The 24,018-nt window shown below is 47.9% G+C and overlaps 1 protein-coding gene across 1 annotated transcript in view; it reads left to right on the top strand.

The window, feature by feature from the left end:
* Positions 1-23,578, top strand: part of LOC106583441 (protein bassoon) — a 201,180-nt gene extending 177,602 nt beyond the window's left edge. Inside the window, exons 4-12 of the mRNA XM_014167602.3 lie at positions 278-487; positions 3,640-10,083; positions 11,812-13,930; positions 14,306-15,252; positions 15,422-15,539; positions 16,306-16,461; positions 16,829-16,884; positions 17,006-17,118; positions 20,103-23,578. Coding sequence (XP_014023077.3) covers positions 278-487; positions 3,640-10,083; positions 11,812-13,930; positions 14,306-15,252; positions 15,422-15,539; positions 16,306-16,461; positions 16,829-16,869 — 10,035 coding nt within the window. The 3' untranslated portion in view covers positions 16,870-16,884; positions 17,006-17,118; positions 20,103-23,578. The remainder of the gene's footprint in view (positions 1-277; positions 488-3,639; positions 10,084-11,811; positions 13,931-14,305; positions 15,253-15,421; positions 15,540-16,305; positions 16,462-16,828; positions 16,885-17,005; positions 17,119-20,102) is intronic.
* Positions 23,579-24,018: the final 440 nt, after the last annotated feature.

The raw sequence follows: 24,018 nt of genomic DNA, 5'->3' as shown, positions 1-24,018 counted from the left end.
AAGGCACCTCTCCTCAGCTCCCACCATCCCACTTCTACCACATTATGTGTCACTGTGGTATTTGTGGGGCTGTTTGTTGAATGTTTCTTCCTGACTTTATGTTTTATTAATTGATTCTTGACTGTAAATGTTCTTTGACTGACATTGTTATTGTCCCTTTTTGAATGATCATTATAGAATAATCTTCAGTTTGCAGTTAACAGACAATGTTTGTTTTGATACAATCCTGTACCTTGCAGTTTTCTAAAGGCCTCTTTTTGTTCTGTCTGTGTTTCAGAATAAAGAATGGCTCTGCCTGAACTGCCAGACCCAGAGAGCTTTGTCTGGGGCCCTGGGAGACGCTCCACTTCCTGTTCCTCAGCCAATGGGATCCCCACTGCACTCAGCTCCAGCCAATCAACAACAGCCTCAGCAGAGAGGGCCCAATCAGCAGGCAGGGCTACGGCCCACTGATCCTCAACAGCAACAAAAACCACTGGCTGCCCAAGTAAGTGGCCCTCCTTTCTCCCCTGCCAAACAGAGCAAGGGGCCTGCCCAACCCTCCCCTGCCAAGGTACAACCCTCCCCAGGTAAGAGTGCACACTCCCCTGCTAAAACAGCCCAGCCCTCCCCTGCCAAGGGTGCACCCTCCCCCACTAAAACAGCATCCACCCCTGCCAAGGGCACACCCTCCCTTGCCAAACAGATAGGACCCACTGCCCAGAGCAAGGGTCCTGCCCAGCCCTCCCCAGCCAAGGGTGCACTGTCCTTTGCTAAAACAGCATACACCCCTAACAAGTGCACACCCTCCCCTGCCAAAAAGACAGGACTCACTGCCCAGAGCAAGGGTTCTGCCCAGCCCTCCCCTGTTAAAGTTGCATCCACCCCTACCAAGGGTGCACCCTCTCCTGCTAAGAGTGCATCAACTCAACCTAAACCCAAACAGCAACAGGGCCAGCATAAAACTAAAGTCGTCCCCAAAACTCATAAGGAAAATGAAGCCAAAGCCTCGCCCAAAAAGGGAGCACCAGAAGCCATCACCACATCAAAAGATGAAAAGAAGAAACCCGTTGAAGATTCACAGAAGTCAAAACACCATGACGTGAGCCCCCTGCAACTTTGCAACTTCAGCGTCTTCACCACCGTTATTCTTCGTGATTTACCACCAGAATTTAATTTACCTAATTTTAGTAATCGTCATACTCTATGATCATTATAGCATATCATTCTCATCCCCCTTCTTGTCATCTCTATCCCCAAGCATCAGCCATTTACCATGCATCACCTTTGGTATCTTTTCTTCATGTTTTTATTAGTTCAATCATAATGTTAAGCCTGTATGATCTGCATTATAGTCATCCATGTCTGATATTGTAATCATGACTAATCAGTGTTATTAGCTAACATGCAATGCACATTTTTTTTTTCTTAATCATTATATTTTGATCAGCTTGTTTATTTTTACCATCATTCATCATTCTTCAACAATGGCAGAGACTTCAATGCACATTTAATTACACGAGCATGTAACCAAAATATCATGTTTTTTCTTTGCATTTTATTGTTGTTTGTCGTTTTGTTGTTTTTGTCACTTTTTATCTTAACCTTTTTATAGTCATATTTGTGTGCATTTCATTACGTGTAATTGTTGCCTGTGCTTTAATAACGTTCATTACATTATCTGTTATAGTTGCCTGAGCTTTAATAACGTTAATTACATTATCTGTTATATACAGTTGAAGTCAGAAGTTGACATACACCTTAGCCAAATACATTTAAACTCAGATTTTCACAATTCCTGACATTTAATCCTAGTAAGAATTCCCTGTCTTAGGTCAGTTAGGATCACCACTTTATTTTAAGAATGTGAAATGTCAGAATAATAGTAGAGAGAATTATTTTTTTCCCAGCTTTTATTTCTTTCATCACATTCCCAGTGAGTGAGAAGTTTACATACACTCAATTAGTATTTGGTAGCATTGCCTTTAAATTGTTTTAACTTGGGTCAAACGTTTCGGGTAGCTTCCCACAATAAGTTGGGTGAATTTTGGCCCATTCCTCTGACAGAGCTGGTGTAACTGAGTCAGGTTTGTAGGCCTCCTTGCTCACACACGCTTTTTCAGTTCTGCCCACAAATCTTCTATAGGATTGAGGTCAGGGCTTTGTGATGGCCACGCTAATACCTTGACTTTGTTGTCCTTAAGCCATTTTGCCACAACTTTGGAAGTATGCTTGTGGTCGTTGTCCATTTGGAAGACCCATTTGTGACCAAGCTTTAACTTCCTGACTGATGTCTTGAGATGTTGCTTAAATGTGTCCAAATAATTTTCCTGCCTCATGATGCCATCTATTTTGTGAAGTGCACCAGTCCCTCCTGCAGCAAAGCAACCCCACAACATGATGCTGCCACCCCCATGCTTCACAGTTGGGATGGTGTTCTTCGGCTTGCAAGCCTCCCCCTTTTTCCTCCAAACATAACGATGGTCATTATGGCCAAACAGTGCTATTTTTGTTTCATCAGACCAGAGGACATTTCTCCAAAAAGTACGATCTTTGTCCCCATGTGCAGTTGCAAACAGTAGTCTGGCTTTTTTATGGCGGTTTTGGAGCAGTGGGTTCTTCCTTGCTGAGCGGCCTTTCAGGTTATGTTGAAATAGGACTCGTTTTACTGTGGATATAGATACTTTTGTACCTGTTTCCTCCAGCATCTTCACAAGATCCTTTGCTGCTGTTCTGGGATTGATTTGCACTTTTCGCACCAAAGTACGTTCATCTCTAGGAGACAGAATGCGTCTCCTTCCTGAGTGGTATGACGGCTGCGTGGTCCCATGGTGTTTATACTTGCGTGCTATTGTTTGTACAGATGAATGTGGTACCTTCAGGCGTTTGGAAATTGCTCGCAAGGATGAATCATACTTGTGGAGGTCTACAATTTTTTTCTGAGGTCTTGGCTGATTTCTTTTGATTTTCCTATGATGTCAAGCAAAGAGGCACTGAGTTTGAAGGTAGGCCTTGAAATACATCCACAGGTACACCCCCAATTGACTCAAATGGTGTCAATTAGCCTATCAGAGGCTTCTAAAGCCATGACATAATTTTCAGGAATTTTCCAAGCTGTTTAAAGGCACAGTCAACTTAGTGTATGTAAACTTCTGACCCACTGGAATTGTGATACAGTGAATTATAAATGAAATAATCTGTCTGTAAACAATTGTTGGAAGAGTTACTTGTGTCATGCACAAAGTAGATGTCCTAACCGATTTGCCAAAACTATAGTTTGTTTACAAGAAATTTGTGGAGTTGTTGAAAAACGAGTTTTAATGACTCCAACCTAAGTGCATGTAAACTTCCGACTTCAACTGTATTTGCCTGTGCTTTGATGACTGAATTATTTACAATATAATTATTCTCATGTCTTGCCAGAATAGTAATACAGCCTGTATAAACTCCATTGCTTTTATTCCAACCCCTATCATCTGTGAAACAAATGCCCATAAAAGTAACTCTGCCGATGAGTTAGGTGAAACGATAGGAAAGAAAGGGTGCACTGTTGCCTGTAATAGACTTTTTGCTACAGAAATGAATTAAGTCAGGGGGCAACAGGACTGATGCTATTACTGGCCTCTGACTTGTCTCTCTTTTTTTCTCTCTTTCCTTTAGGATTCCAACAAGTCCAGCACACAGAGCCTCAGTGACACGGGATACTCCTCAGATGGGATCTCCGGCTCCGTGGGCGAGATCACAGGCCATATCTGTGAAGATCCGGGGTTAAAGCTGAGTGAACGTAGCCTCTCCAGCCCCTCTGAGATCACTAAGCTAGAGAGCTCCATGCGGCCACTGCTAGAGTCCAAGTCCAAGACCGCTACAGACCAGGGCGGGGAGAACAACTCTGACGGGGAGGTGTCGGACGATCTCAGCTCCAAGCTGCGCCACGACTATGTGGAGGACAGCAGCGAGAGTGGTCTGTCCCCCTTACCGCCCAGGCAGAAGAAGTCCCATAAAGAAATGACAGATGAGGAGTTCATGAGGAGGCAGATCATGGAAATGAGCGCTGACGAGGATGAGGAGGAAGAGGAGGAGGAAGGATACGGCTACCAGAAAACTAAAAACAAAAAGGATTTGGGGAAGGAGAAACGACGCAGCCTCACCCACCATTCCAGTAGTTTTGAGGAGGACACCAAGGGGGTAGATGGCGAAGACGATGCAGGTATGATCGCTTCCCAAGGAGGCCTGCGGCGGTTTAAGACCATTGAGCTGAACAACTCAGAGCATGACCTCAGAGAGCCAGAGCTGGAGATGGAGAGTCTGACTGGATCACCAGAGGAGCGGTCGAGGGGGGAGTATTCATCCACCCTCCCTGCCACAACTCCCAGTTACACATCTGGCACGTCCCCTACCTCCGTGTCCTCCATGGAGGATGACAGTGACAGCAGCCCCAGCCGCAGGCAGAGACTGGAGGAAGCCAAGCAGCAGAGGAAGGCTCGCCACCGCTCCCACGGCCCACTCCTGCCCACCATCGAGGACTCATCCGAGGAAGACGAGCTGAGAGAGGAAGAGGAGCTTCTGAGAGAGCAGGAGAAGATGAGAGATCTGGACCTGCAGAGGATCCGCAGTACAGCCAGGAAAACCAAGAGGGACAAAGAGGAGCTAAGGGCCCAGAGACGTAGAGAGAGATCCAAGACTCCCCCCAGCAACCTCTCGCCCATCGAGGATGCATCCCCGACAGAGGAGTTGAGACAGGCAGCAGAGATGGAGGAGCTCCACAGATCCTCCTGCTCCGAGTATTCCCCTTCCATGGACTCAGAGGCAGAGGGCTTTGAAATGATGGGCTCCAAGCTCTACAAGTCAGGAAGCCACCACAACCTACCCACCTTCATGTCTCTCTACTCCCCCACTGAAAAACATACTGCCACTTCACCGTTGGACAAGACACTGAAAAGTGCAGAGGAGGTGTATGAAGAAATTATGAGGAAAGCAGAGATGCAGCAGCAGAGACAGCCAGAAAGGCCAGGCCAACAACAAGGAAGTCGGCAAAGGCAACCGCTTGGGGCACCTCAGCCTAGCAGCAAACAAAATCTAGGCACTGAAGCACCTCTAACCCCTGGCTCCAGCCCCACACAAATCTCTGCACCTGTTTCCTTCTCCTCAAACGACACACGTGGGGCTGGAAAAGGGGTCCCACCAGGAATCAGTGTGACACAGCATCTATCAAAAGAAACCCAAGACCGGATGAGGACGCAGACTACCAAAATAGGGGGTGTTATCCCCCCAGTGGCTGGAAGACCAGGTCCTCAGGGACCAGCACAGGGGGCGCCTCCTCCTGACTCTGGAGCACCCTCCATCGCATCCTCCCTCTTCTCCTATTTCAAAGGCCCCAGTCCTCCTGTTTCCCCTTCCCCCTCTCCCTCACAGAGTCCCACTCATTCCCTGTCCCTACGACCTACAGGGCCTGGGGTGTCCCCACAACATTCTCAGCCTGGCGCTGGTGGCGCCACCTCCCCAGTACCACCGCAACAACATGGAGCCCAGATGCCTCGAAGAACAGCATCGCCACGCCTTGCAAGACAACAGTCCTCCTCCGACTCACCAGTAATGGGGATAACGCTGGGCTCTGAGACCACCACCAGTCCTGCCAGGCCTCTGACTGTAAACTCCTCCACTTCTCCCCTGTCCTCGCCAACACAGGCTATCCATCAACCCATGTATCAGCAATATATTCCTTCAACAAGCTCTCCAACGTCCCCACAAATGCATCTATCTCAACAATCCCCACAACATGGTTTACAGAGGCCCCAAAATGCAGAGAGGGTTAATATTGGTTTAAGCATGACAATGACAACCACAGCTACCACATACAGTCATGGGTCAATATCAATGGAAAATATCTCCCTATGTAGGATCTCCAATGTCCCAGGTACCTCTAGGGTCGTAGAGCAGGGCCAAATGCAAATGCGTCCGACTGGACCTGCATCTGTAGTGGACCTGAGAGCACCAATGAAGGCCGCCCCAATCATCATGACAGACCAGGGCATGGATCTAACATCTCTGGCAACTGATACAAGAAGGTATTCCCTCGATGCTGAACAACACCCCAACCATCACAATTCGGTGCAGCCACTGAATGCTGCCGTGAACCTGAATGCACAAGAGCAGCCGCACGTTTCGGCGTCCACTCCAACAACAGTTAGTGTCACCGTGGCAGCCTCCATGTTTATATCTCAGCCGAAGGGGCATCCAGTGATTTACGGAGATCCCCTGCAGAACCGTATGGATCTGGGGCAAGGCGTTGGGTCAGCAATGTGTCTAACACAAACTAAGCCACCCATTACTGACCCATCCATTCCTAAGATTGATGCGTGTCTGGAGGACCTGGGCATCCAGCAGCAGCAGCTCCAGATGCAGCAGCAGAAGCTCCTACAGCAACAACAGCTCCTCGAGCAGCAGCTCCAGCAGCACCAGCAGTCTTCCTTTGCTCGCTATAACCTAGCGAACCAGGTCCAGCCGCTGTTGCTGAAGAAAGACCTGGTGGTTAGCCAGACGAGCAGTGGCAGTGCCCAGCCTGTGGTCAGTGTGATTCCTAGAGTATCTCCCATGCCGTCCCAGCCAGCGTCTATAGTTCTACCTCCCTCTAACAATCATCATGACTATGGTCAGAGTGGGCTTGCCTTGGAGTTGAAGAACAAGCCCACAGTTATCAACCTGTCCACGGGAAAGCCCCATGTCATGATGGTCCAACTGGAACATAGCAATGCCTCTCAGATGGCCACTGTAACTCAGCTGGTCAAAGAGCCTCCTCTTCCTCCCCAGGTCCTGGATCTCACTGGTGGACAGATACAGAAACCAGAGAACCAAGTGGCTTGTTGTGACGTTGTTTACAAGCTACCCTTTGCTGGTAGCTGTGCAGGTAACTTAACTCAGAAAAATTCTACCACTGAATCTTCCCAAGTCACTCTTCCTGCACCACACTACAGTGTAGGCCAACAGCAGCAGAAACAACAGCCGCAACAACAGCAACAACAACCACCACCTGGTAATAATGGCTACCAGACAGCAAGCATGCAAGGAGCACCAGAGGAGCGTAAACCGATGCAGGGAGTCCCTCTATACCCTATACCCCCTGGAGGCAGGCTTCAACCTTCCATGTCTGACACCAACCTGTCTAATACAGGTCTTCAGTACTATCAGAGGACTGACTCTGGGGACCTAGCAGTGGATCTGAGCACCATGAATCAGGCCTATGAAGGAGGATATCTTGGCATGGGTGCACAATACGGATCCTACACAGACTTACGTCATCAAGGAGATGCTGCAGGTCCTCCCTTGCCCCTGCGAAGGTACGGCTCCATGTCCAACATCAACCAAGACTACGGCTATGGTCAGGCAGGTTTACCGGACGCCAACCTGGCACAGTATAGTGCCACCACTGCCAGGGAGATCAGCCGAATGTGTGCAGCTCTGAACTCTATGGACCAGTTCGGTCAACGGTACAGCAACCCTGAGATGATGCAGTATGGTTCTGGAAGTGGAGCAGGGCCTGCAGCCAGGCTCAACCTACAGCAAAGCTTAGCATCAATCCGAGCCAACCTACTCTATGGCCCTGATGGGAGGCCCACTGCACACTGCCAAGCCCTAACCAATCTGATCAATGCCAGACAAGCAAGCATACGGGCCTTATATCCATCTGCAATGAGAGGAGCTGACGGTATGACATATTCCACCATCAACACCCCAATAGCCTCTACCTTGCCAATAACCACCCAGCCCTCCTCTGTTCTGCAACCCATGCCACAAGGAATATACCGACCTTACCCTGCAGGCGTGACCGCTGTACCACTGGCGAGCCTCACCAGGTTGCCTCATATGACCCCAAAGATGCCTCTGTCCACACAGGGACATTATGGTTACCCTCCTCCCAACCAGTTCCCTACAATGGCTGGTGTTCCTGGAAGTGTGCCTGCCATGAGCACCTCCACCCAAGAAGCTCCTGTCTACCTTGGGAAGCCTTCTGCAGCCGTCTCTGTGCACACCGCTGCAACCTTACCACTGGCCCAGCCAATTTCTCATATGGGTGGACAAACTACTGCAATGCCAATTCAGTCTGCAGTGGTCCCTGCAAACCAACAGACCCCCCAAACTCAAATCCAAGCACAGAATATTACGACGCACCCCCATACTCAAACTCATATGCAAGTCCAAATGCAGCAACAAATGCAGCAACAAATACAGCAACAAATACAGCAACAAATGCAAACTCAAATGCAACAACAAATAGAAACTCAAGCTTCATTTCTGACTCAAACCCAGTCTCAGCCTATAACTCAGCCTGATCCACAGGTTCTAGTGCAGCCCCATCTGCAGACCACTCGCCAGACTGCTTCTACTGCAGCAGCCAGCACCACTATCGCCACTTCGGGCGACCCAGAGCTGGAAAAGGTAGAGGAGCGTTTGAGACAGCAACAGGAGCAGATGCTGCAGATGGAGCGAGAGCGTGTGGAGCTGGAGAAACTTCGGCAGATGCGCCTGCATGAGGAACTGGAGCGAGACCGCATGGAGCTCCAGAGGCACAGGGAGAAAGAACAAATGCTGGTGCAGCGCGAGATTCAGGAGCTGCACACCATCAAACAGCATGTCCTGCATCAGCAACAATCAGAGAGGGAGACCCAGCTGGTCATGCAGAGGGAACAGCTAGCCCAACAGAGGATGCAACTGGACCAGATCCAGTCGCTGCAGCAGCAGCTCCAGCAGCAGTTGGAGGAGCAGAAGAGGCAGAAGACTGCAGTAGTGGTGGCATCGGCCGCAGCAGCCGCTGCATCCGCAGCAGCATCTGCTGCAGCCACTTCCACTCAAGGTGCCATACAAGGGGTAGTAGTCGGAGGAATAACCCCTCAAGGTGCCATACAAGGGGTAGTAGTTGGAGGAGGAACCCCTCAAGGTGCCATACAAGGGGTAGTAGTCGGAGGAGGAGGAACTCCTCAAGGTTTCATCATCTGTGACCAGAGTGGTAGGGTGATTCAACAGGACGGCCAAAGTGTACAGTTCTGGCAACCCCACATGGAAGGGCAGGTGGTCCAAGCAGTGGTGACCCCAAGGCCCATACCAAGCTCTGCCTCTGAGATGTCCTTGAGAAACAGTGAGAATCAGTTGGGGTCCAGGATCATGAAGAAGCAAAACTCTATGCCTCGTCTTAGGGATGGATCAGAGGAGGAGCTGGTGAGGAGGATTGCAGATAGCTGCGTGCAGACGGACGATGAAGAGGGTGAGGACAGGTACATGAACCGCAGGGGCAGGAGAACCAGGCGGATCGCCGACTGCAGCGTCCAGACAGACGACGAGGATCAGGCAGCTTGGGAGCAACCGGTTAGGCGCAGGAGATCGCGCTTATCCAAACATTCAGACTCTAGCAGCGAGGTCAAATCCGATGGAACCGCCAAAGTGTCCTCCTCTAGCATAGCCATTCAGACCAACAACGACTCCTCATGCCAGACTGAGGCCGACCAGTTGGGCAGGATCTCACCTGCAATCCACATCACTGCGGCTGAGACAAATAAGGTGGAGCTGCTTCACTACATCTCTGCCCCAGAGAGGACCCATAAGGGTGAGAGCTTGGCCTGTCAGACAGAACCGGAGGCCCAGTCTCAGGGGGTGGTGGCCCCTCAGCTCAGCGTCCCCACCACCATCAGCCCATATTCCACCTCTATGCAGATGGTGGGCTCCACCCCACCTCCTCCCCAAGGGGTGGCTAAGTTTGAAAGGAGGAAACCCGACCCCCTGGATATCAACTACCAAAGCCAGCAGCAGAACGAGTCCCCATCTCGCCAGCCTCCCAAGTCTCCCCAGGTGCTGTACTCCCCTGTGTCCCCGCTGTCGCCCCATCGGATGCTGGAAACCACCTTCGCCTCCCAGGAGAAGCTCAACAAGGCGCACGTCACGCCCCAACAGAAAGCTTTCACTGCAGAGTCTCCTCAGCGTCACCAGAGCCTCCCCAGACCTATCAAGAGTGTGCAGCGCTCCATGTCGGACCCCAAACCCCTCAGCCCCACCTCAGAAGACCCTGCCAAGAACAGGTTCTCCCCTTACCATCAGCAGGCCCTCTCCAACAGTCAGGTATTTAATAAGTTACATTATTACTGTTTCTATTTCACTTCAATAACTTTCACATTAACAAACAGTAAATCATAATCTGACCTGATATGAAAATAAATAGTTAAAATGTAAGTTATTAAGAAAAGAACAAGCATTTAACAAGACAGGAGACGTTTTTTCATGACTATGTTATATACAGTAGAGAGCAGAGAAAGTACGTACTGAAGAGAGTGTGATACTGAATAGACTAGATAGTCTTGTGTGAGAGCACAGATGCATCACACAGGGTTTGTCATCAAAGGACGCAACAGAATGTTCTCAGGAGAGCAGCTGTCCATGTTAGGCACCAGGCAAGCTTCCCCTCTACTCCATTATACCATCCTCTCTTTTTCTCACTCCATAGCTTTCTCTGAAATTCCTTTCTTTTTTCTCCTTTGCCTTTTCAGTCTGCTTTTTCTCTCCGTCTCTCTCTCTCTCACACATACATGCACGCACACGTACACACACACACACACGCGCACACACAACCCATTCCTCTCTTTCTCCTTTATTCTTTCCCTGCTATATCTGGCAAAGCCCTTAGAAATGCCAGGGGGAGACATAATGTGGAGGCATCCTGGTACAGCCCTGCTGTCTTCCGGCATGTTAGCAGCTGGTCAAAGTAAAGTCAGATCCTTCTGTACTCAGTGTGAGGGCTGTCCGATGAACAGGAATAGGAATCATAAGAGGATTTTTACATATATTTCTTGTTTTATTTGTGCTGGCCATACATCAACATTTGAATATAATGGCATTCTCACGGATACTTAATACATTCACTATGGGTCTACACAACTCCTAAACTGTAAGTAGAAAGAAGAAATCTAGCCATGTTTGAATTTTTATCATTGCTCTTAGTTTGTTGTTGTTGGCATACGTTTTGAGATAAGTGATCAGGATGAAGGACGTTATAGTTTTTTTTATGATAACGTGTATGACTATGTTATGATTAGAATCTTCTAATGCTCTAAAAATGATTCATATTAGTTATTTATGCTGAGAATTGCTCCCAAGTTGCCCATTCTCTCTCACTTGGACATCATTCTTCATGGTTGTAGCACTCAACTTTTGCAGAGTACATTTTAATAACAAACATATTATTTATGACCAAAGTATTGTTGAATGGACCCAAACAAATCTAAACATACAATGTATACATTTTACCTTAATGTTACTGCAGTGAGCTAAATCGGGGTCACACAGAGTTTTCTTGGTAGTCTTAAACAAATCTACTGAAGCGAAAGTATACACCTCACACATGGTAATAGGCTTAAAGTAAAGAAGACATCTGTACCATGTCAGATATAGAGAAATGTATTCCATTTTGAGTTTACATCCCAAAATGACACTTTATATACATCACAGCAGACTGAAATATAACAAACTGTTTTTAAAAATAATGTTTATTAATTATGAAATTATGACAAATATTAATAACATTCCACGCATGAGGCCACTAGGTCATTTTATTGCAGGAAAGGGCTACATTGATGCTAAATTAGTCTATAACATTGCCATTTTCTGAATTAAGCTATAGAAATTAAAGTATCAAAGTATAATGATTAGAATAGGGGAATCAAGGTATAATGATTAGAATAGGGGACTGGACTAGAATCTTCTTTAGTGCAGTTAGTCTGATTTCCATGCAGGCATTCTGTTCAATGTTATGTGAGTGTTATCCTGATGGTGTTTCTCTGCCTCTCTCTCCAGATGGCCACCCTGCAGCAGCAGCAGAACTCTCTGATGAGAAAGGTGAAGAGGACCCTGCCCAGCCCGCCTCCAGAGGAGAGCCCTCTCCCCATCGTCACCCCAGCCATGTCCCACATGTACAGCAGCTCTCCGGGGATGCAGCCCCAGAGGGTGCTGCCCAGGCCTGCCCAGGGGGTCACCAAGGCCGGCCTGCTGAGCGAGCTGAAGGCCGTGGAGCAGGAGTCCACCAAGCTCCGCAAGCAGCAGCAGGAGCTAGAGGAGGAGGAGAAGGAGATTGACGCCAAGCTGCGGTACCTGGAACTGGGCATCCATCAGCGCAAGGAGACCCTGGTGAAGGAGAGGGAGAGGAGGGAGCTGGCCTACATGCGCTGCATGGGTGATGCCCGCGACTACATGTCAGACACCGAGCTCAATAACCTAAGGATGGTGGCGGCCACGGGAACGTTCGACGGTAATGGTCTGCTGACGAGGCCCAGCACGGCGCCGCTGAGCCAGTTCCCCAACGACCTCGGCCCAGCCTCCCAGTACCCGCCCACCTCCTCCTACATGGCCTATCAGTACCCACAGAGCCAGCCCACGCCCACACAGCAGCCAACCGCTGCTTACCAACAGATCGGTTTCCAGCCCCCTCAATACCCTACAGCCTCCCAGCCCCAGCCAGGCACCTTCCAGCCCCACCCACCCCAAGGCCCAGGCTACCAGACCCAGCCAAGCTACCCAGCCCACGGGGGCTACGGCCAGCCTTCCTACCCGACAGACCTGGGCATGCAGCAGCATGGCCACCAGGGTTTCCAGCCTCCCAACCCCTCTATCCCGGGCCAGAACCTCCCCTACCAAGGCCAGAGCCCATATTCTGGCCAGGGCATGTCCTTCCAGCCACAGGCTGAGATCCTCACGGTCCACCAGAGGCCTCATCAGACCTCCCTGGCTGACCTGGAACAGAAGGTGCCCACCAACTACGAGGTGATCAGTAACTCTGCCGTGTCGGTGGCCACATCAGCTCCAGACACCGGCTTTGGCTCAGTCTATACCTCCAACACCATGCCCAATGCCTATGGGCAGTACCGCCCCCCGGAGCCAGTCCTGACCCACGGTGTGGACAGCCCCACATCGGCCTACGCTGCAGACGGCCTCTACACCGCAAACCTGGAGCAGAACATCCCCAGGAACTACGTCATGATCGACGACATCAGCGAGCTGACCAAAGAGAACACATGCTCGTCTGTTGACGTTCTGGGACATCCTGTTGCAGGACGCTATGGTGAGAATGGCCCTGTGCGCCAAACTGGCTACGGCAATGAGCCTGTGGACCCGTACATGTCTGCAGGCACAACAGGCTACCACCAGCAGGGCTCTGTGGACCCCCGGATCAGCACCACTGTAGGTGGTGGGGGATCTTCTTATTACTATGATGACTATAATAAACTTCCCAGCACAACACGCCCAGGGGGCCCGGGGACCCAGAAACACCCATCCAAGAACCTGGCTCCCGCCGTTGTCTCCTCCAGTAAGCGCAGCAAGCACAGAAAGCAGGGCATGGAGCAGAAGATCTCCAAGTTCTCCCCCATCGAGGAGGCGCGGGACGTGGAGTCAGACCTGGCCTCTTATACCATGACCACCTCCACCGGCGGCAGCTGCACGGTGGTGTCTCGGTCCGGGGTGAAGAAGAGCGGCTACGACCAGCGGAAGTACTATGGTGGCCACCCGGGAAGCCGGGAAGCACTGGAAGAGGAGGACCGGATGTACGGCTCGGGGTGGTCCCGGTCTACTGGCTACGGCATGGACAAGATCTCCTCCAGGGACTCCACCAGGACCAAGTCCTACGAGAGGGAAGCCATGGAGCGGTCTCAGAGAGGCGGTGGCGGACGGCCTGGACTGCGCACCCATAACTCAGAGGAGGAGAGCCCCCTCAGCCCCGTTGGGAAGCCTGTGGGGGTCGGACGAGGTGGCACAGGGGTACCAGTGGACCCCCATGACGTGAGGAACCAGTACGGCTCCAGCCACTCCCTGCCGGATGTCCAGGACCACCACATGAAGGACCTGCCCAGGAGCCACGTGTACAAGCCAGATGACCCGTATCTCGTAGACGATCAGCACGCTGCTGTGTCGGACAGTGAAGGTAACTGGTGCTGAATGCCACTAACTGCCTGACCTCCTCTGTCTGCTGGAAAGAGTCTGCATGCGAAGATTCTTCAGAGTAGCATGATGGTTTCTTCTGTTGTGATACTGTGAATGTTGTGCCCAATGCATGAAACCTCATATGCTTGTTTTCTTTTTTTCGTTTTGCATGCTGAAACATTTTTATTTTTTGTGATTTTGCTGTTTTTTGTTTGACTTTGAAAGACTTTCCATGTTTTTGAGACTTTGGGCCCATTTTTTGTCTGTCGTCTGCATGGCTTCAGTTCAGACTGTATGTCTCTCTCTCCTCTTTTCCTCTCTACACATTATAAAACAAAAGTAAACTGACTGATGATAATATTTGTTGTTCAAAAAGCCTATCATCTGGGTCAGGAGGAGACGGACTGGTTTGAGAAGCCAAGGGAGGCTCGCTCCAACCGCTCCAGACACCATGGGAGCGCAGGGCACATCTCCACTGGTAGACAACAGACCAGCGCCAACGTGAAGCACACCTACCATGACTATGATGAGCCTCCCGAAGAGCACGACCTGTGGCCTCAGGACGAGTACAACAACCAACCTCGCCACCCCTCGTCCACCTCATCATCCCGCGACCACCGCGGTCACCTTGGCAGCAGCGGCGGCAGCTCGGGGAGGCACTCCTCTTCCCGCCACTCCGGTGAGGAGCCTCGGACGTCCAGCCGCTCCTCCAGAACACACCCCAAAGACCAATCCGCCCGCTCTGAGGGCCGTGGATCCTCCTCCACCCAGAAGAGGGGAGGCTCGGAACCCCGCTCCTCCCGGGATGGTTACCGGGACTCTGGAGACTACTCCTCTCGTGACCCGGCCTCCGGCCACCACCGTGAGGGCACCAGTGGCAGGGGTCAGAAGCTGCCAGGCTCGTCCTCCAGGAGACAGGAAGGGGTTCCTTCTGCAGTGGCCAAGCAGGGTCTGGGGCAACAGCCCCAGGGGGGTCCAGGCGGGCAGCAACAACAGCCCCAGGGGGGTCCAGGCGGGCAGCAGCAACAGCCCCTTTCAGGCAGACAGCCTGGGTCCCAGGGGCCAGACGGGGGCCAACCGGCCCAGCAACCTGGCCAGCAGCAGCAACGAACCCAGCAGCAGCAGCAGCCTCCACAGCAGAGCCAGCCTTCCCAGATCATAGCCGGGGGCCCTCAGGCCACTCCAGTCACTGCAGGGCCAGGACCCATGGCAGGACCCATGGCAGGACCAGGGCCGGCACAACAGCAGGCTAAACCTGGCCAGACTCCGGCACAAGGCCGGCAGCCAGCCGGACCTACCGCAGGCCAGCCAACAACCACAGCCGTGAGTACACCTGAGATGGGTTTGGAATTTCATGATAAATGAAATTTTGCATCCTGGCAATACTCATGAAATTACTGGGCCTATGTAATTTTCCCCTCTTATTTTTCACTTCTTGGTGAACAGCTGGACAGTAACAATTTTGTTCCCCACTCTTTCTGTTCTGCAACAGATGACTTTTGCCACACCTGCAGCAGCTATTGGGGGGATGAAACCTGCAGCAACGATTGGGGGGGCAGCAGTAGCAGCACAGCCACCCAAGACAGCTACACCACCCCTCACAGGCATCGGTAAGACTGACACCTCTCTCGCAGTCTAACACTGCATTAATACATTACTGTCTTTAGACTCTCTCAAACCCAAACAGAGAATGAAATGCCATGCAAAGAGAATGACATGCTACCCAAAGAGAATGACATGCTACCCAAAGAGAATGACATGCTACCCAAACAGAGAATGACATGCTACCCAAAGAGAATGACATGCTACCCAAACAGAGAATGACATGCTACCCAAACAGAGAATGACATGCTACCCAAACAGAGAATGACATTCTACCCAAACAGAGAATGGCATGCTACCCGAACAATGACATGCTACCCAAACAGACAATAAGATGCTACCCAAACAGAGAATGACATGCTACCCAAACAGAGAATGACATGCTACCCAAACAGAGAATGACATGCTACCCAAACAGAGAATGACATGCTACCCAAACAGAGAATGACATGCTACCCAAACAGAGAATGGCATGCTACCCAAACAGAGAATGGCATGCTACCCAAACAGAGAATGGCATGCTACCCAAACAGAGAATGGCATGCTACCCAAACAGAGAATGGCATGCTACCCAAACAGAGAATGGCATGCTACCCAAACAGAGAATGACATGCTACCCAAACAGAGAATGACATGCTACCCAAACAGAGAATGGCATGCTACACAAACAGACATGACATACTACCCAAACAGAAAAGTATATACTACCCAAACAGAATAGTATATACTACCCAAACAGTGCCATCTGACAGTGCGGTTGTTGTTCCTCTGCAGGCTCTAAAGCAACCCCCCCTGGAGGGATAGGTAGCAGGCCTGGTGGGATCGGCAGTGCAGCGGCAGGCCAGCCCCCAGCGGAGGGCGTCAATGTTCTCACCAATATCCTGGGAGGGGCGGGAGGGGCAGCTGAACAGGCGGGGAAACTGGGAGATGGTAAAGCCCTGAGAACCTGAACACTGGAGCATCCCAAATGGCACCCTATTCCCATATAGGGCACTACCTATGGATCCTGGTCAAAAGAAGTGCACCATATAGGGAATAGGGTGCCATTTGGGATGCTTACAGAGTCTGATGTGGAAGGAATTACTGTTTAACAATTACTTTTCTTCTGTATGGTGTGTGTGTCCTCAGTCGTTGATGTTCTTTCTTAGTGATTGAACATAATACAAAATGGACCCTTTATTTTATATACACCCCTTCTACAGAATATTCTGTGAAAAGGACTAATGTACTAACTTTCTATACTGTACTAAATATTTTTTCCCTCTCACCCCATCTATTCTCTATCTTTTTTACACAGCTATTTCTGGCCTCGGGAAGAAGTTCACTTCATTTTGGTGAACGGAAGAAAGGAGGGTAAATGCAATGGATTTCTTGGTGATTTTTCATAGATGTAAGGTTTAAGTAGTTGCCACTTTGTTTGTTTGTGTGTTGTGGAAGTCCCAGGTGTGAGGGAAAGCTTGTGTTTGTCTTGCAGGGTATGAGGAGTTGCGATGGAGGGGGATTGGAGGCTTGGTACTAGTAAAATCTATGAAACTGTTTTCGGCATTTTATACATTTCGCTATCACAACGAAGCGGAGAAGGAGGAGGTGGGTATCTGAGAGCATCAGTGAGTATCTCATGAAATAAATACATGTCTTTACACATTGGGGTGGTGTGTCTTGTCTTTGGAGAAAAATGTTGACCATATTTGTGATAATCTGCACTTCACTCCACAAAGAAATGTCTTCCCTTGTACTCTTCATATTTTCATGATGTATATGAGTGTAGATTAAATATTTAAATTGCTTTCATCATTTTCGAAGTTAAATACTCACCACTCAAAGTATTAATACTATCATCAATAGTTAAGGTTAAGTTTAATGCAGTTAAGGATACAGAGGTTGCATCTTCAATGGCACCCTGTTCCCTAAATGGTGCGCTAGGTAGGGAATAGGGTGCCATTTGGGCCCCACACTGCGGTGGATGAATGGATGAAGTGTTGTATCAGCTGGATATTTGCATAGATTAACATAGATCCATGTCTGAAGCATGAGTGAACTGATGACTCATTAAGGACTGTGATTGTATATTCTGTCTGATCTGCCTGGGGCATTTTTCATTTTTTTTCTCTCTTTAATAGCACTTTTACATTGATTTGGTTCTCTGCTGTGTCAAGTCAGATAAACAGAAATGACTGTGTCCATGTTCTCCCACTGTTGGAGTGGTCGGAGGTTAGAGCCCAGGTTAGAGGTCAAAGGATAGAGGTCAGAGGTTAGAGGATAGAGCCCAGAGGTTAGTCCAGGTTAAAGGTCACAGGTTAGTCCAGGTTAGTGCCCAGAGGTTAGTCCAGGTTAGTGCCCAGAGGTTAGTCCAGGTTAGTGCCCAGAGGTTAGTCCAGGTTAGTGGACCAGGAAGTGTACCCTTTCACTCCTCCACACACACGTCCATTATACTGGGTCAGGCACAGAGCACTATTAATTAGCCAATGAAGGACCTCCCGGGTGGCGTGGTGGTCTAAGGCACTGCATCGCAGTGCTAGCTGTGCCACCAGAGATTCTGGGTTCGAGCCCAGGCTCTATCGCAGCCGGCCGCGACCGGGAGGTCCATGGGGCGACGCACAATTGGCCCAGCGTCGTCCGGGTTAGGGAGGGTTTGGCCGGCAGGGATATCCTTGTCTCGTTGCGCACTAGCGACTCCTCTGGCGGGACGGGCGCAGTGCACGCTGACCAGGTCGCCAGGTGTACGGTGTTTCCTCCGACACATTGGTGCGGCTGGCTTCCGGGTTGGATGTGCGTTGTGTCAAGAAGCAGTGCGGCTAGGTTGGGTTGTGTTTCAGAGGACGCATGGCTCTGGACCTTCGCCTCTCCCGAGTCCGTACGGGAGTTGTAGCGATGAGACAAGACTGTAACTACCAATTGGATACCACGAAATTGGGGAGATAAAAGGGGTAAAAAAACATTTTTTTAAATGTGCCTATGGATAAGCAGACTAACCATGGCATTACTGTCCTTTCATGCACCCGCACACACAGACACACGCACACACACACACACACACACACACACACATACAAACTGGGGCCCACAGAATGATGACTCATTACACTATAAAAAATCCCTCGTTACATTGTAGAATGGGCTAACACAGAAAGCAGCACAGTAAAATTGTTTTTTAAACACAACAGATTTGAATGCATTTTTATTGGGACCCCATTTAAAACACATGACTATCACATGATGCTATTTGGGCCCTGCTTTCTCCCTATGACCACTACTGTGTCTGTCATTGTGCTAGTGTAGTTATTATAGGGTCTGCCTAGGTTGGGTTGACTCTTGGTTTGATATCATAGGCCATGACGCCGGGTTCCTCACATCTCTAGTGTGTGTGTGAAGGGGGTGTGTGTGTGAAGGGGGTGTGTGTGGTAGGGGTGAGAGATCCAGTGATCCAGTGCAGGGATCTAGAGATAAAACCTTCTCAGTGCCTCTCTGACCAACAGGTAAACCTACTCAGCCCTGAGGATTACTGACAATCCCAGCAGGGCTCTGATTGGCTGCCACCGCCCTGGTGGAGGGGCTTGGGACATAGTGACATGTAGGGGGAGTAATGGAACTGGAAGCACTCACCGTGGCCGTCACTGTTGTGAGGTCTTAGATAGGGGATGTGGTCTGTTTTAATGAGGTGTCGGCTCGTGGTGGATGTGACCTATTACTATACAGTCACAGGAGGTATAGTGTTGCTAGTCTGTGATGGGAAGGTGACGAGCAAAACTCAGTAAATTAGCGACAGTACAATCAAACCTTTCTAATCAGTCGTATTGCAGAGATTGTATTTATAGCCCTATTTTAAAACGCAGAGCTTTCAAAGTGTAGATGCTGTACTACATTGATCTCATATCAATATTACTTTGTTGAAGAAAACATGTATTATTATAGAGAATTTTCACAGAATTCACTGGGATAAGGGTGTGGGATTGGTTCCCATGGTAATTAGTCTGGCACTAGGGTGTTGGCCACTGGGTAACCCTCCAAGGTGCATCATCTCTGGCTGTGGTTATTTTCTCTCTCTCTCTCTCTCTCTCTCTCTCTCTCTCTCTCTCTCAATATCTCTTTCTTTTTTTATCAGTCTCTCTTTCTATTTCTCTCTCTATCCCTGTCTCTTTCTCCTTCTCTCTCTGTGTGTAAGGAGAGAGATGTGTAAGGAATGAGAATGGAATTGTGTGTCCTTGTGTCTCTGTGTGTAGGTGTGTGTGCACATGTAGGTAGTTATCCTTCAAGCAGTACAGTAGTACAGCTCTCCTCTTCCCCCTGTAGTTGAAATTATGTCCTGAAATCTTTCAGCACTAAATATGAGACAATAATGCACACATTTTACAGTCTGTCTCTGTGTACTGTATTTTCCCTGTTTGTCATATTATTCAAATGTCTGTGACATATTGGATCCTAATGCAACACATTCCGTATAAATTCAGTGTATATTGATCTCGTAGGGTTTTAGAATTCTGGTAACTTTCCCAAAATCCCCAGGTTTTCCCAAAATTCAGTAGAAATGATCTCTATGTGAGAGACACTAAAGTTTGACTTCGTGTTTTCAGATGCACCAGCAGAATGCCAACGAGAGCCTACCTCACAGCTCCCGTAGGAGAGTGAATGAGACAGAGAGCAAAGAGAGAAGGAAGATATAATCCTGTCTGTCTCACCTCCCTGTTTGTCTCTCTGCTTACTGAGAGAAATAACACCTGATCCAGGAACAGAACAGGGAGCCTACACACCGTAGGCTTGGCTTCCGCATCGCTCAGCTCAGAAGGACAACAACGGAGGATGCTGCTGCTTCACCTGAATCTCTGTCATCTTGGAGAGCACACAGATTCATCAGAGTTCTCCCATCACTCGCTGTGGTTCTGTGATTCTAAGACAAGGCCAGATGGGAGCCATTGTAGAAGGAAATGTCACTTCTGGTCAAAAGTAGTGCACTATATAGGGAATAGGGTGGCATTTGTAATGCAGACTCTGAGGAGTCCACATCTGACCAGAATCATTCATGACTCCACACTTTTGTGGTCAGAGGGCCTTATAACAATATCACCATTATAACACAATGGAGGAGGGAGATGGATACACAGCTCATAGATTTTACTAGTACCAAAGAGACCTCTTTGCCAACTATGACACTAACTACTACACTGGAGAAGCCAAGACAAACAAACGGCGACAGACAAACAAACAAACAATGCCCTGGTTATGAACCCCTTGAATGCTTGGTTTCTATGATCTCTACATTCCAGGGAACGATGACTGTTTCTTTGAATGTGTTTTTATTTCTCCTCCACATGTTGTGATATGTCTACAGAATGCAACATGTACATGTGGACACTGGAATGCACGCACAATAATAATAAAGAAACCCATATCTTCTTAACACTTTTTCACCACTACGTCCAGAAGAGGGTTCACCAGACGAGTAGGATAAAGAGAGGAGAAGCTACCGGTGTGGCCACCAATACTGTGTGAGATCCACACAGGAGAGAGGACCAGATGGAACGCAAGCAAGCGTAACCATGGCTGTCTTTTAGCCATCACTTGTCAATCCCAGAGCACTTTGGGATTTTTTTTATATATATAAAAAGTATTTTCATCTGGTTTAATTTCTTATCATTTTTGCCTGATATTTTTCTGAAAAGAAGAGCCTTATTCGGTACATATTTTTTACTTGTATACCTCATATGTTTTGAAACGTCCATATCATACCTTTCTTAATTTCGTTTTGCACAACTGTATACTATTGTATGTACATAAATCTATCGAGAACACTGATAATGTAAATGATTAATTTGTGTTTTTATTAATTTATATTCATGTGACTTCTGTTTTTATGTTTTATGTTTTTGTTTGGTAAATCTATTTATATTTTATGGTCTATTGTTTTCTTATTTATTATCTTACATTTTAATTTGCTGGTTGATTTTGAAAAGCAATCGCATGCATAACATGATTTACAGCACAATGGTGTTAATGTTGTTTAAATTCATGGATGGGAATATCTGAAACATGTTGATAAACATCAGCAATATGTCAGAGAGAGTTGCATAACTACACATACACACCTGAATCTCTGTTTACACTTACTCATACAGAGACATAAATGCAATCAAGCAAACACACACACATGTAGGAGTAGCTGGAAGCAATCATCATTTCAAATGTTCTATGCAATGATTCATTTTGAAACTGGAACAGACAAAAAAAAAAGTTTAATACCATAATGACCAATGTTACTCACTAGAATCCAACAAAATTGTGAACTGAAAGACATCAAAAACAGTTATGAACATATTTGTACTTCGCTAATTGTATTTATGGATCTGAATATTTAACTATTGAATCTAGACTTTTATTTTTGTGGCATGTTTTATAGTACCCCATTACTCCCCATATGGGGGGACTTGTTGCCAAAGGGTTGACTGTGTAGACTGTCAGTCATGAATGTCCACCATCTTATTGCTTGAAGCATGATTTGCTTAGCTTTGTCTGGCTGTTTGTATGCTCTCATTCAGTCCTGGTGTGTGTGGCTTGACCAGGGCCCAACTGTGCCATGGCGTGTTCAGCTGTCCAGTCCGTGCTGCTATACAAACCTGTGATGCGGTTGGTCAGAAATTCTCATTGTAAAATGTCAGTCAGTGTGTGCATCGGCAGTCAGTGTATAACCTGAAGGGTGGAGGATTCATTTCAGGTATCTGATTGGTTGATCACTGTCCAACAAATAGAATGGTTCCTTATATCTCACTGCATTAGGAATGGCATCATGTAGTAATAGATGATGAGGGAAACAACTTGATGTGCTTTGAAGCCACTAAAAGTTGCATACAAAGAACAACATATCAAGGTATCATTAGTAGTTGGAGGAACAAATGGGAGAAATCCTAATCTCCACTTAGTCATGCATTGCATTTTAAGTTGAAGTTAGGATTCGCCCTTAAATGAACAGTCTGGAACTCGTCGCAAACTTTAGAACTCAATCAGTGGACCACTGAACCTTCCATATCCAAGGCTAGTCTAGAGGGTACCACAGTACTGTCAATCAGGTCAGAGAAACTCAACATTCTGCTGAGCCCAAGTCAATCATTCATCCAATCCGGGCATGTTATAATTAAAGCACAAGTCTGACTGGTATGTAAAGACAGAAATATGACACCAATGGGATATGTGTTATAGATTTCAAGGAGAGGTAAAACAAATGTGTTATCTCACGGTAATAATATAAATGAGAGTCTGCAGGGTGAATCCAAAGAGGGACCTTGGTATAGATAGCTGCATGCTCACCATCTTTATGGAGACATTGTGGTCAATAAGAGAAGCATGAGACCAGACAGCCTTCACTGACTGTAGCCGTCCAAATGGACAGACAGACAGACACACAAACACACATTCTCACTGTAAATACAGATGGATTCTTCTGTACAGCGTTTGAGTTCATAGTACGGTCGTCTTGTGCATTCCCACACCGTACTTGCTGCCAACTTTTGTGCTTTTGTGTATAAAATAATATTTATTATGATTAAATATCATGATTATGAATATAATGATGAAATATGCATAGTGTATCTGGCTGGCTCGTATTGACTTTTGGCAACATTGGAATAAACTTGTATTCAGATACATATTCGGTCTGTGTAGAGTTTCTATACATATTGTGTTTGTAAAACAAGGAGAAATACCTCCATGGTAAAAGTTTATCCAGGCATTCTATGATAATTCTATCGGGAGGTTTCAAAGTTGATGAGAAATTATCCGTTTTTTAAAAAGAGATTGAAATAAGAGGAAAAAGCTAATTGAAAATGCAACAACAAAAAAATCCAGAAAAAGTCTAACTCAAGTCATTCACTGTTGTAAGTGCAATGGGCGAAACGTCAGTTGTGTATCCATTGTGAAACCTTGTGTTCTATTCAGTGTATTCCTGTAAACAGATAGAGTAACATTTTGGTGCATCATGTCATGTAATGTGATTAATGAAAATATTGACCCTGCGATTTCTTTCCAATCAGGAAAAATAATAAAGAGAAAATCAAAAATCTCTCTCTTGTATTTATTTGTCATCCACTGTACTGTATTTCCTTGCTCTCTGCCTGCCTGACTGACTGCCTGACTGACTGACTGTGTGAGGACAGGTACTGGGAGACGAGAAGCAAGTACAGGGAGTGAACATTTAATAAACAAAGGTCAAGAAACAAACAAGGGCAGCGTCTGGAAAGGGGAAAACACAACAACAATAATGCTGACACAGGGAACAAACTGAGGAACAGACAAATATAGAAGGGGCAATCAACAAAGTGAAGGAGTCCAGGTGAGTCCAATGAGCTCTGATGCACGTAATTATGGTGACAGGTGTGCGTAATGATGGGCAGCCTGGTGCCCTTGAGCGCCAGAGAGGGAGCAGGCGTGACAGCCTGACTGCCTGAACAACTGCCTGCCAGACTGACTGCCTGACTGATTGCCTGACTGACTGCGTGAACG

Source organism: Salmo salar, chromosome 22 (genome assembly GCF_965601325.2).
Source record: "Salmo salar chromosome 22, fSalSal1, whole genome shotgun sequence".
Lineage (NCBI taxonomy): Eukaryota > Metazoa > Chordata > Actinopteri > Salmoniformes > Salmonidae > Salmo > Salmo salar.
Note: the sequence above shows the minus strand (reverse complement) of the source record. Positions and strands in the feature narration are given on the sequence as shown.